This window comes from Centroberyx gerrardi, chromosome 18, assembly GCF_048128805.1.
Source record: "Centroberyx gerrardi isolate f3 chromosome 18, fCenGer3.hap1.cur.20231027, whole genome shotgun sequence".
NCBI lineage: Eukaryota > Metazoa > Chordata > Actinopteri > Beryciformes > Berycidae > Centroberyx > Centroberyx gerrardi.
In genome coordinates, this window is record NC_136014.1 from 17,698,418 (window position 1) to 17,711,694 (window position 13,277).

Consider the following 13,277-nt stretch of genomic DNA (forward strand, 5'->3'; position numbering starts at 1 on the left):
TTTCCATGACATGTTTGTTCTCCCTCTCTCTGCTCTGCATCTCTCTCTCTCTCCCGTCTGTTGACTCTCCTCAGGAGGGAAGGGGAAAGAAAGGAGGAATAAAGAAAAAGCGGGGAAGAGAGTGAGCGAGAAGGGGCTGTCAAAGAGTATGTAGCACACAGCAGGCAATGATTCTATTGCATCCAGATCAAGACTGCTGGGGGTATAGATATAGGGAGGGATCGGAGAGATTTGGGGAGGCATGGATGGATGGAGGGAGTGGTTACAGAGCAGAAAGCTAGATGTACACAGACAATGGGGTAGAGATCAGTGAGGCGCAGTAGTGCAACTCTAAAACCAAACTAGACTCCTGCTCTGCTAGAGTAATACATCCTGTACTGGGACAAAGGACTTAAATTCAAAAATAAAACCGCCTCCATTGCACTATTTCATTCTCTGTCTTGTTTCTCCATCTCCATCTCAGTTTTCTGAAAAAACATCCCTACCTCAGGAACAGATTGAGTTGGCAATGACACACAGTTTAAGTGAATAACATCTTCAATTAATCCCCTTAAAAGCAGCCGTGGCTGAAAAACCTTTGTGAATCACAATCATCTTAAGAGGGTGTGCTGCGATTCACAAAGCACATTGAAAATGTTCACTGTGACAGACAGTAATGTACTCATTCAGAAGTGCAGCGAGTCACTATTGATTTTCCTGCTGATCAATGCACACACTGCCATGCTTTCTTTAAGGCAACTGAATGTCTTATAAGCACTAATGGAAGATGGCCAGTGGGGTTACGCCACACTGCTCTAGGAGGTTCTGGTCTTTTTGAAGCTCCTAAGACACATGTGAGACGTCAAACTATTCTCTCACCCATGGAGTAAACGCGCACTTTTCCCCTCAATAGTCCTGGCAGAGGTCCTGGTCTGACATTGAGGAGACTATTCCTGTCCTCAAGGTCCAGCTCAGAACCACTAAGTGTGGGTTGAATGGGTTCACATACTAGGGCTGGGTGATAATTCAATATTATTGTTTGTCGTCTTTCAATAGAATCATATTCTTTTGAAATATTGATATAGAGTTATCATGATACACAAGTCTGTTGTCTACGTTAATGATAAAAAGCAAAAACTAATTAAAATCTCTCACAAAATAAGATCTGAAATAAATTAGCGAATATCATTTATATTACATAATACCCCAGGGCTTAAAGACCTGCCACAACCTAGATGAGCTGAGATTCTCTCCTCATTGTTTGGCATCGCCTTGTTGTTTCTTTTAGTTTACACTATAACACATCCCCACACCGCACTTCTCACACATCCACCCACTTACATCACTGAACTTGATTAACACCCTCCATTGTACTTTTAACTCTATTTAATTGTAAAAAAAAAAAGAAAAAAAAAAGGGACATTTTTCCCTTCAGTTCCTCATGCGTCTTCCTCTATAAATCCAAATTGTTTCTCCACCCTAATTTGCGTTAAATGTAGTATTTGTGTTGTAAGGCTTAAAGCATTATTAGCACATTAAAATTACATTATGGGTGCATTACACTTCAACCAGGACATCATACAATGCATTCTTATGCATAATGAACACGGTATGACTGTTCTGAGGCTGTTGTGAACTACTATGGATGTTAATGGGGATTTAAGCTAAATTTAGGGCAGCATCTTCATCTAGAAATATAGCAACAAGGGGAACATGTATTTTGTGCTTGAATGTTCTGAGGTAGAGTTCACCATACAGCTACAATCCCACTGAGCCGTCTGTAAGGGACCAAAAAGATGAATCCAGTAAAGTGGTAGTGGTAATTGTCTAAAGCAGTTATTACAGCTTAGATTTTGAGTAAAATATTATAAAAATGAGATCGTTTGATATAATTTTTCTCATGAGGCAATTCAGCTCTACCGTAACAAGGGAGGTGGACAGTTTCTACAATTAGGCATTATCACGCTCACCACAAAAACTTTTCATTAATCTCAGACAATAATATCCAAAATGAAAGCATTTTGTAATAGTACAGCAAAATATACCTAGAGTCAAAAGTCTGGATACTTTTGGAGGAGACTGTACAGGACAGCTGATAAGTCTCAACACTGTGATACCAGATTCTTAATGCATCATATATCATCACACATCAATATGGTGAAATCATAGTGCAAGCACAACACATTCAACATACACTTGATGCTGTTTCAATGCACTTATGATGCCTTATAATGTACTTCATTTAAAGTGTTACAGCGCCAGGAAGTCGAGCCTGACGGGCCACTCTGTCTCTCTCACTGCTCCTCTTTTGCATGTCTCCATCACATGTTCTAGCCATTTCTATCTCTCCTCCTCTGAAAAGGAAGTCAATCTAAGCAGAGTGAACGGCTGTTAAGGGAGGGAGGGAGGCTGTGTAGTTGGACCCGAGCCTGTAGCGGCAGTTTTGGCTGGGGAGGGATGCTGCCTGTTCCCTGCTGAGGTTTGGAGCTGAGACAGCAGCTGTCACTGTGTTGTTTGTGCCAGAGAGTGAAACAACACTCTCAGAGATGGCCAGATCGCTTAAAGCACCATAGACCGCAGCATGCCCGAGACTGAAAATTAAGACTAAAACTCCTCTGTTCAAACAATGGCCATACAAACAGAGTAAATGAGCAACTCTTGAGACAGGGGATGAGCAATCTCATCTGAAAAAAAAAAATAAAATAAAAAATTAAGCCACACAAGACAAGATACTAGGCACTGGCAGGAATGTGTGGGCAGCTTAAGTGCATATCCTTTCTTTCAGCAAATAGTCTTTGAATGCCTCGCTCTGGATAAGCTGGGGCACTGTACCAGTGGGACCAACTACTCAGTCATCTTTGGTATGTTGAGCCAACATCAAGGGCTGTTCTCTTCTCCTTTTGACAGACAAGTCCTTAACTGACTACTCCACAAAAGAGCTTGTAGCCATGTCTGCATTACATAGAAAATCACTGGCTGCAGTATCAGCTATGTGGTGTGTGTGTGTGTGTGTGAGTGAGTGAGAGAGTGGGTGTCTGTTTTCCTCATGGCTCCTGTGTGTTCAGTAACATTAGTTTCATTAGGTAGGGTATACAGGGCATACCCACACAGATAAATAGTCCAAGTCTTGGAGCCTTACCAGAGTCACTCCGTCTCTGATTGGAAATGAATCAATGGTTCAGTGAACAGCAGCCACCGCCAAACCCAAAACCACTGACCTCTAAACTCAAGCTTGTTTGAAGCACATTGCGGGGCCAAATGCAGCTACAGGTCATGGCACATTTCAAAGAAATCAATCTTCAATCCATTTAAAGTGGGCAGCCAATCCACTGAAGGTCGGCATAGTTGAGAAGGAGGGCTGATTGGATTTCCAGCATCAAATCCAGATTGTCAATGGTGAGAGTGCTAAAGGCCACGTGTGGAGCATTTTCACAGAGTAAATAAAGTAGCAAATGGGCGATGGCCCAGTACTAGGGTTGGGCGATAGTGTATTATCCTCCTGTCAACCAACTGTCATCACATATATAACCAATCTCTGATGTGTTTGTCCTTTCCAGGATGGGGACGGAACAGGCAGACACACAATGTACGCGGTGTATGCATGTTGATTTGAATTGAAAAATACATTTAAATGGAGCAAGGAAGGGGCATTTTTATATTTTAAATTACAAGTCTTCACAGTCAAGAGAAAAAAAAACTGATGAACAAGTATCAGGTCGTGATGTATTCCCAATAAGATCAAGGTAATCTGCCAGCAAAAAAACAAACAAAAAAAAAATCTGGCAAGGGAATTTCTGCCGGTGATGGATTCAGTCCATTGCCGATCCCAGATGTTTTCGTCCAATCGTTATACCGTGTGAGGTTGAAGAGTCAGTGAGATGTGACAACTTCCTTTTTTATACTTAATCCCTTCAAAGCGTATGTGTCAATATAAGTCAGTGTCAAGGTTGAAAGCATGGAAATCAACAAACATGTTTGAGTTGAAGGCCTTAAAGCAATGTAGAGAATTCCTGGGAACTGCTATCAACCACACAGAACATAAAATAAAGAGAATGACAGAAGGAATGGAAGAAGAAACACAGAGAAAAGAAAACGTAAAAAGAGAATGAGAAACAAAGAAATTAATCAATGCAAGACAAAAATCAAACTAGAAAGTGAAGAACTACAGGAGGTGAAAAAAAGGAGCTTAGCCCTCCATGGGTGCAACAGACCAGGTGCCTCGGTGCTAATGAGTCGACCACAGAGAGAGAATCATCCCGAGAGCCTCTCTCTCACCCTGGAACACAGCCAGGATGCCCTGCCAAAACACCAGCCATACACACACACACACAAAAACCTTGCACAGGCATATTGATTTGGTGTGTGTGTGTCCTGGGGTGAAGACATGGGGCTGCCAACCCCCGGACGTAATTAAAGCCCTTCTGTTGCTTGACTAGAGAGGACACCCCTCTTTACTTCTCTCTGTCTCTTTCTCCACTTCTCTACATTTCTCTCAATCTACTGCAATCCCTCCCCCCCAGTCTAACCCACAGCGGGTGGTCCGACTCTGCTTTGGCTTGGAGAAAGGGAATGATAAATCCAAGAGGAAGGATGAAGGAGCCCAGGGAGAAAAGTGGGGAGTGGGACAGATAACAAGGAAAGGGAGATGGAGCCAAAGTAGATAAAAACTGTGTGTGGGAGCAGATGACCTTGGCTGTGACACTGTGTGTGTGTGTGTGTGTGTGTGTGTGTGTGTGTGTGTGTGTGTGTGTGTGTGTGTGTGTGTGTGCGTGCGTGGGTGAGGCAGATAGAGAAACCTTTTGGACCATGCGTTGGCCTCCACCGTCACATACAATGGCATAAGGTTAACACCCTCCTCTCTCAAATATCAACAGCAATATGTAAAAAAAATAAAAATAAAACACGCCTCAGGGTAAAATTAAGCACGTCAGGATAGGTGTGCATGTGTGTGTGTGTTTGCCCCTACCTCGTCTGACAGCTGTGTGTAGTGAGTCTCAGCAGTGGCCAGGATGAGGACAGGGCTGAAGGAGGGTACATCCTGCAGCAGGGTGAGGAAGGTGCTCTTCACAGTGTCGCTCACCGCCTCCCACCACTCCGAGATATGCGGCATGAACACCACGCTCGGCATGCTCCGGCGGGCCTCACGGAAAACCTACATGCATACAGACAGGTCCCATAAACAATGCTGAAATTTGTATGGAGAAATTTATAGAAGACAACCGCTATGTTTAAAAGCAAAGTGCAACCACTTGATCTACCCCACTGAAAAGCTGGCAGACTGTTAAGGGTGCATTAAGTAAGATTTTTACTGTCCCATAGCACAAAATGACAATAATATTCTGCAGCGGTTTGATAGGGCTGCTAATCACTACCATTGGCTCAACAATTACTTTGCCAGGTGCTGAGATTTCCATCTTTCAAAACTCACTTTCCAACCCGTACTGTCTGTTTTGAAAGACCTGCTGATGTTGCTGCAATTTCATGGTCGACAATGGAGGTCGATAAAAGTCATAAATTACTTAATGCCCTTTTAACTTTTATTCAACATCTTTTATAAGAAAAATCACAACCAGTCTCACAATTGCTATCAAGTTTCAGTTGGATTGGAGTCCAGTCCAGTTAGTTGGCTAGGTTACTGTAGTTTTATGAATGCGTATCATATAAGTACTGCAGCTTTGGGAACTTATATGATTTTATTTATGTTGATTCCTTAACATTAACTGAATCGATTGAAATTTTGCTACCAATCCCAAATTCGAATGAATAAAACATTTATTAACTGTTCATACCGTACCGTTTTATTATCGTGTTACTCACAATACCCATTACCCCCAAAACTGTACACATGTCACATAACTGTACATTTAGTGGGCGAGTGGCTAGAGAGGAGTGAGGAGAGTGTGCTCAGTTCTCTGCAGCACAGGAGCAACTGCCTTATAGCTGAAGCACATCGCAACAAAGAGGAGAAACTAGACTCTTTATGGAAGAGTAGCCACACTTTCGATCGCTTCTTTTCTAACGTTGCCATGCTCTCTATGCTGCTATTCACTTCCTCTACAAGGAAATTGCTCCTGTGTCACTGAGAACTGAACAGAACGAACACCCTCCGAGTCTCAGTACACTGGGGGGAAAAAAGGCAAATCGATAACAGGAATCGATAAGGCAAGCGTGTTTCGATCCGGTCAGTTCTGGAAACACTGGAACCGGTTCCTTAAATGGAACCGGGTCTCTGTTTCCAACCCTAATCAGAAGACTGTTTACTTTAGCAAATTAGTCCTATTAACTTATGATTAGCATGTAAACACTGTCTGACAGGGGCAGGTAAGTGCGTATGCGTAAGCCAAGGTCTCTACATTTAATAAGTTCACAAAAACAAAGTAATCATGTTGTAGAAGTAGAGGTTTTGTCAATTGTGGGACCAGTAATGACAACCAGGTAGCTCTACAGTAAAAGAGTATTTATTCAAACATCCAAGCAGTAGAACAGAGAGAAAGAAAGAATGTGTGCAAAGAGAAGTGATGCTGTACGGCAGTCGTCCAACATCAGACATGCAAGTCGTTTACCCCCTCAAAACCTGACTTACTTGGCCTTGTGGGTACCTGCACCTGTGCCTGTGTGTGTGTTTGTGTGTCTGTGTTTTCTCATGCATCCCTGTGTGTGTTACCTGAGCACAGGACTCCTCTGGCGTCTTGGCGCTGACGGAGTAAAGGGTGGGCAAGTCCAGGCGGTGCACCGGCAGCTTGTCCAGGTGGTGCAGCAAGGCAGGGGCCAAGTGGGAGCTCTGGCCTGAGCCTGGGGCCCCGGCCAGCAGCAGACGAGGTCGGTATGCTGTGGGCTGCTGGAGGGCGGAGCTGGAACCGGGAAGGAGATGGGGAGAGCTCATCTTTAGCATCGCAGCCTACGAGTTTGGTCTAAAAGCAACATTTCATCAAGTACGGGACAGGATCCAAAAAACAGGCGGACCCATTTTCCCGAGGGTCTCTGCTTGATGAGAGTAGCAGGATGCTTTAATGAGGCTGGGTCCTGGAATAACACCACATTAACTCAATTTGGTTCCTGGGCTGAAGAAAAGTTTAAGAGTCCCTGGTCTAAAGTGTTTCCAAATGCATTCAATCATTTGTAGCAGACTGATGTAAAGATGATTAAAATAAAATAATCATCTAGCCTCAAAAGAAAACAAACAAGCCACTCAAAAACAAACAACAAAATCGGTTACAATTAGCTTTACAGTTTCTGCCTTCACATGATTACACTAGCTATGCTGTTCCAGCACTCTGCAGCATGAATCAATCTAGGAAATCTCCAAGACCAATATTGATGTTAAAATTGAGGATTTAACAGACTGCTGTGGCTCCGAATGCAATCAAAAGCCACCAAGATCAATATATCAATAGTCACAATTTAGTTAGAGTTTAGTTAGAGAAGATAGTGTGACCATAGTCCTTGTATTGTGACTCCTGTAGATAGATGCTACCTTTACTTACAGGGATTGTTAAAGTTCATCTAATCTCTATGATGTATTATAACAAAAATTGCAAAAACAAACAGCCAATTCAATTGGCAATGGAGAAGAGACCAAAAAAACACAGAGTGGAAATTCTCCCAACCCCCATCGCTACCAAAACAAAAACAAAAAAACAATGGAAATACTTTCTCAACATTATTATTTTTGACTCATGTCTGCTCTACCAGGAGCTGCCATACTCAGTGTGTCCACAAGGTGGTGTTAAGGCACCACAATAAGTGATTGCAACTGTACATCGACAGCAGGATTTGCCATGTTTTGAATTCAGATTGTATTCCAAACTCAACCACAGTGGGCAAAACTGATTCCAACATAAGTCTTACAAGTATTACAAAAAATACTTGTAAGATAGACACTTTGTAACAGTTTGATAGGTTCAGCAAGGTCAGCGTACTTAAGGTTTGGGTGATGTCTCTTTCTACACTGAACAAAAACATAAACGCAACACTTTTGTTTTTGCTCCCATTTTTCATGAGTTGAAATAAAAGATAGAAGACTTTTTCTATGCACACAAAAGGCTTATTTCTCTCAAATTTTGTTTAAATCTGTGTTAGTGAGCACTTCTCCTTTGCCAAGATAATCCATCCACCTGACAGGTGTGGCATATCAAGATGCTGATTAAACAGCATGATTATTGCACAGGTGTCCCTTGGGCTGGTCACAATAAAAGGCCACTCTAAAATGTGCAGTTTTTAATCACACAATACAATGCCACAGATATCGCAAGTTTTGACTGCAGGAATGTCCACCAGAGCTCATGTTGCAGCATGATAATGCACGGCCCCATGTTGCAAGGATCTGTACACAATTCCTGGAAGCTGAAAACATCCCAGTTCTTGCATGGCCTGCATACTCACCAGACATGTCACCCATTGAGCATGTTTGGGATGCTCTGTATCGGCGTGTACGACAGCGTGTTCCACTTCCTGCCAATATCCAACAACTTCACACAGCCATTGAAGAGGCGTGGACCAACATTCCACAGGCCACAATCAACAACCTGATCAACTCTATGCGAAGGAGATGTGTCGCACTGCATGAGGCAAATGGTGGTCACACCAGATACTGACTGGTTTTCAAAAAATGCATATCTGTAGCCCTAGTCATGTGAGATCCATAGTTCAGTGCCTAATAAATGTCTTTTTTCAAGATAAAACTGCACATTTTAGAGTGGCCTTTTATTGTGACCAGCCCAAGGCACACCTGTGCAATAATCATGCTGTTTAATCAGCATCTTGATATGCCACACCTGTCAGGTGGATGGATTATCTTGGCAAAGGAGAAGTGCTCATTAACATGGATTTACAAAATTTGAGAGAAATAAGCCTTTTGTGTGCATAGAAAAAGTCTTAGATCTTTTATTTCAACTCATGAAAAATGGGAGCAAAAACAAAAGTGTTGCGTTTATATTTTTGTTCAGTGTAGTTTTCTTGGTTGAGTTCTCCAGGTGTTTGTGTGGATTTTCTCTTCCAAATAAAGTATTTGCTTCAGATAACAGATTAGGGTGACAAGTTTGCCTAGTGGAGTCGGTCCTGCAACAGAAAGGTCACAAGTGGGATCCATGCCAACAGCTAAAATGTCCATCAACAGCCATATATCCTTTAGCAAGAAACTGAACCCCTACCTGCTCACTCATTGTGAGTCTCTCTGGATAGGAGCGTCAGCTAAATGTCTAAAATGCTAATTTATGTTTTGTGTCTTTTCCTCGCCTGGATGGATTCCAATTGCCTTATTTCTCTTGTGGTCTTTAACAGCCCCCAAAACCCACTTAGCAATGTTGCCACATGGTGACAGTGAAAACTGATTTTGTGGACTCACGTGGAGAAATGGAGGAAGGGTCTGTGTGTTGCTGAAGAGGAGAGCTGAGTCTTTGGGGATGCAGCAGGCTGGACGTCATAGATGGAGGCAGAGCCTTCCTCATTGTCTTCATCGCTGTACAAGTCCTCTTCTAGCTGTTGATTGTCACCGCCTAGCACAGGGAGGAAAACTGCTAACACAACCGTGTGTGTGTTTGTGTGCAAGTACAAATAATTCATTTTCCCCTGCACCATTGGGCAGAATGGCAGCAATTTACTGTTGTTATTTCTAATTCAATCCACAGAACGCATTGAAAAGCTCATTTCCATTTCCCAAATTCTCAAAGTAACAGCTCAATCTTCAAAGTAACAAAGTCAATTAAAAAAAACCTATCACTAACTTTAGAGCAGCAATTTCACCAAAAAAAAAGAAAGAAAAAGATGTAGAATAAAAAGAAAGCTGGCTTATTAGGAGAAATGTAATGGGCTATTAAAGAGATAGGACACCCTGGGAAATTGAAGTCATTAATGGTTGCAAGAGATACAATTCCCACAAGAAATCTCCCACTGGTCAAGCCTCGCAATGTGGCTAATCTAGTGTAACCACTCTCCCGTTGACTGGAGTGGGAGTTCAGTTAGTGAAGCGCTAGCAGAATGGCTGACTGGTTATCAGCTCTCTGTACTATCACCTCTGCATACTCTGGGGGGCATATGTTTCGCCATAGATTCTGTGGAGTGTGTGTGGGTTGATATAAAGCATTCTGATAATAAATGCAAAAGAGCAAAGTAAAATTGAAAGAGAGAGAGAGAGAGAAAGACAGAGACCAGAGCTATATCAAATTTTCTACCAAGTGCCAACAGAGAGACAGTGTGAGAGCACACCAACAAGTGAGACAGGGGACAAGGGAGAAGAGAGCAAGAGCGAGAGAGTGAGAGGGAGAAGTGGCAAGCAGCAGACAGGAAAGTGATGGATAACAAAAGACACAGCAGAAAACACGGCTCCCAGGCCCCCTGATCCCTACCGTGTGTGTTGTCCCTGTCAGTGTGCTGAGCGTGGGGGAAGACTCGGAGCAGGGCTCTCAGCACCAGGGAGAGGGAGTTGGCCAGCAGGGGCCTGAGGGCAGGGGCCAGGGCTCGACCCGGGGGGGCCAGGGCCCTCTGGGAGGCTGGGACGATGGTCCTCAGGGCCCTGCTGAAGTCCCCAGGCCCCAGGACGATGGAGGAGACGTCCAGCTTCAGTTTGACGCTGCTGCCGTAGATCTGGGGGTAGCGGCGGCGCAGCGCCACCAAGGCTGCCTCTGTGCAAAGTGCTTTGATGTCAGCACCGCAGTAGCCTGGACAGTAGCAAGGCAGAGATGCAAAGGTCAGTCAGAAACTTTTGTTTTTTTGGTTTTCCTGAGTTTTGGGTTTATCGTTTTTTTTCTCCATGTTCAGGGAGCAGTTCAGGGAGTGTTGAGGGAGAACAGAAAAGTCAGCATTTTAAATCAAAACTTTAAAAAGCACTGCTACCTTTGTTGTTACAGCTTGGTGAAAATTCTCTGTACAGTGTCCTGTACAGGTTCCTACTGGCCAGCTGTAATTTAACCTGACACTCACTATTGCAAAGATGGCATTTAAGATTATATATGAGCATCGCTCTCTTACCGACACATTTTTCTGCAAGTTCATCAACAAACGGCTCAGCCAATTTAGGGTTCCAGTCCCGCGTGTGGATTTCTAAGATGTGCTTTCTGGCCTGCAGGGGGTGGGGTGGAACGGAAGAAGTGATAGATGTGACAGAGACAGACGCAGACAAAAAACAAAAAAAACAGAGTCAACACATGAGGGAGCACAAGTCCTATGTAGCTCAATAGGTAGAACACTGGCAAGGTTTGAAGTTTACTTGCCACTGTGGCCGCCAATGCTAACAAACAATGTAGCAGAAGGCGTTTTGGATAAGCGTGTCAACCAAATGGTATGTGTTACAAAAGACAGAATAAATAAAGCGTAGACAAAGCAAGAGAAAGAGATCAAAACTGAGTGAGTGAGTTTAGCTGAAGGGCTTGCCTGCACTAGAGCTCAATATGCTCTTCAACAATTCCTTATACACTCTCCACATGACTTTGCTTTGATGAGTAGACAAGAACAAAGTGGGCTTTGTGATGAATCAAGGGCAGCATTTTTCATCATCTTTCATCACATCTTTTAAATTCAAACGACACGATTCAGCCAAATTTCATAAGGCAATAAGCCTACCAGTGTGGGCAATGTTAGGAGGGAGCTGAACTTGAATGTGTAGTGAGGCTGACGCCTGCTCTTTGCACAGGAGCAAGGTTTTTATCAGTGAGAGCTCACTACTGGGTGGGGAGCTTAGCCGGCAATGGCCTGCAGATTACGCTTTGATTACCCACGATCCCACTGTGTGGACAAATGATGCAAGGCGACCAATTAGACAGGCTCGACGGGGAGGAGTCACCTACAATGAGTCGCTGATCTGATTCACTCTCACATTTACACACATACACATTGTTTTGTGGATGGAAGAACAATTAGGCCAAGTCTGCCCAAATGCAAGATAAAAGCAATCAGATATGAATTATTTGAAATTTGATTTTAATATTCCACAAACTTAATGAGGATCTGCTTTGCTATTTGCTTGTTAGATCAAAACAACATCAACAGCGAGGAAAAACGGCAGCGGAGACTCTCAAGTCTGGCAAATAGCCAGAAGGTTGCATGTACTAATTTCTTAGCAGGACAATCTTATGAGCGAGACACCAATTTCTTCATATTATTATTATATCCCAGCTGGATGTGCGTGTGGGTACAGCTGTGTATGTACAGCATGTGCTCCTTGTATATGGCATGCCGTTATCTTGAGGAGGCTCAGGAGGAGATAATGGATTTTGTGAGGCAACAACACGTAAAAACAAGTAAATCTGCGACTGTATATGTTGGACTCGATGTGTAATATTTAATCTTTTAGGTATACAAATCAAAAAGGTAATGCTCCTCCAATGAAAAACACTACTGCAAATTGCAAAGTGTAATGAAAGCAGTTTGGTGAGGACTTTGCATTGATAGCGTCTGTATCGGTGTGTGTGTCCCCTACACACAATATTGACATTTCTCTCTTTCTCACCTTCTTGTCAGGCAGGTTGAACAGAAACTCCCGGTCGAAGCGTCCAGGCCTCCTGAGTGCCGGGTCGATAGAGTCAAGTCTGTTTGTAGCACCGATGACCACTATCTCCCCGCGACTGTCCAAGCCGTCCATCAAGGCCAGCAGAGTGGACACAATAGAACTGGACAAAGGGAAGGAGGAGGTGGGAAAGAATGGAATACATGTTATTCAGTACATAGACAAAAATGTGATAACATATTACATATCGGAATAAGCATCGCACCAATTCACCAAGTGCAAAAGGTGCACAAGTAATTTGACTTGGTTAACCGATGCTGACACATTGCAAAACAGTTAATACAGGATTGACACTCTAGGTGCAGGACAAAATGTAACAGGACATATAGTGCAGACAAGACACACAATACTGACAAAACAAGGCCTCTTTACTCACAACAAAGCCAAATATCAGACTTTATACAGACCTGATCTATCAAACAGGCATAATGAGCAAAACATGGTGAAGCAAAAATATCAATTGCCCCATTTCCTTGTTGAAAGGGCTCCACGCAACTATTTACCCAGCATGGTAGAAAATACAGAGCCTCTTAAAATGCATTCACATGCACAGTTAATGTTTTGAATAAGCTCTGGTCCAGAATTTCAATGATGCATTTCACAGTTCCAAATATTCCATTTTCTAGACGGCATCTATTTCCTCAGGGTTGAGATAAACAAGGCTCTACTGTTTACAATTCTTACACAATAGGGTATTTTCTCACCTGCAGCTCATTTGAATTGGTCCAAATCAGAAGTGAAATTGTTACCATTTTCGTTTTCCATTGGTACTTTTAGGTTTGCTCACAGTCAAATGAAA

The 13,277-nt window shown here is 43.0% G+C and overlaps 1 protein-coding gene across 1 annotated transcript in view; it reads right to left on the reverse strand.

Moving 5' to 3' along the window:
* atad2b (ATPase family AAA domain containing 2B) overlaps window positions 1-13,277 on the reverse strand; it is an 85,239-nt gene that overhangs the window by 64,955 nt on the left and 7,007 nt on the right. Inside the window, exons 14-19 of the mRNA XM_071923348.2 lie at window positions 12,422-12,581; window positions 10,945-11,035; window positions 10,323-10,634; window positions 9,323-9,473; window positions 6,644-6,830; window positions 4,946-5,131 (exon numbers count right to left, since the gene is read on the reverse strand). Coding sequence (XP_071779449.1) covers window positions 4,946-5,131; window positions 6,644-6,830; window positions 9,323-9,473; window positions 10,323-10,634; window positions 10,945-11,035; window positions 12,422-12,581 — 1,087 coding nt within the window. The remainder of the gene's footprint in view (window positions 1-4,945; window positions 5,132-6,643; window positions 6,831-9,322; window positions 9,474-10,322; window positions 10,635-10,944; window positions 11,036-12,421; window positions 12,582-13,277) is intronic.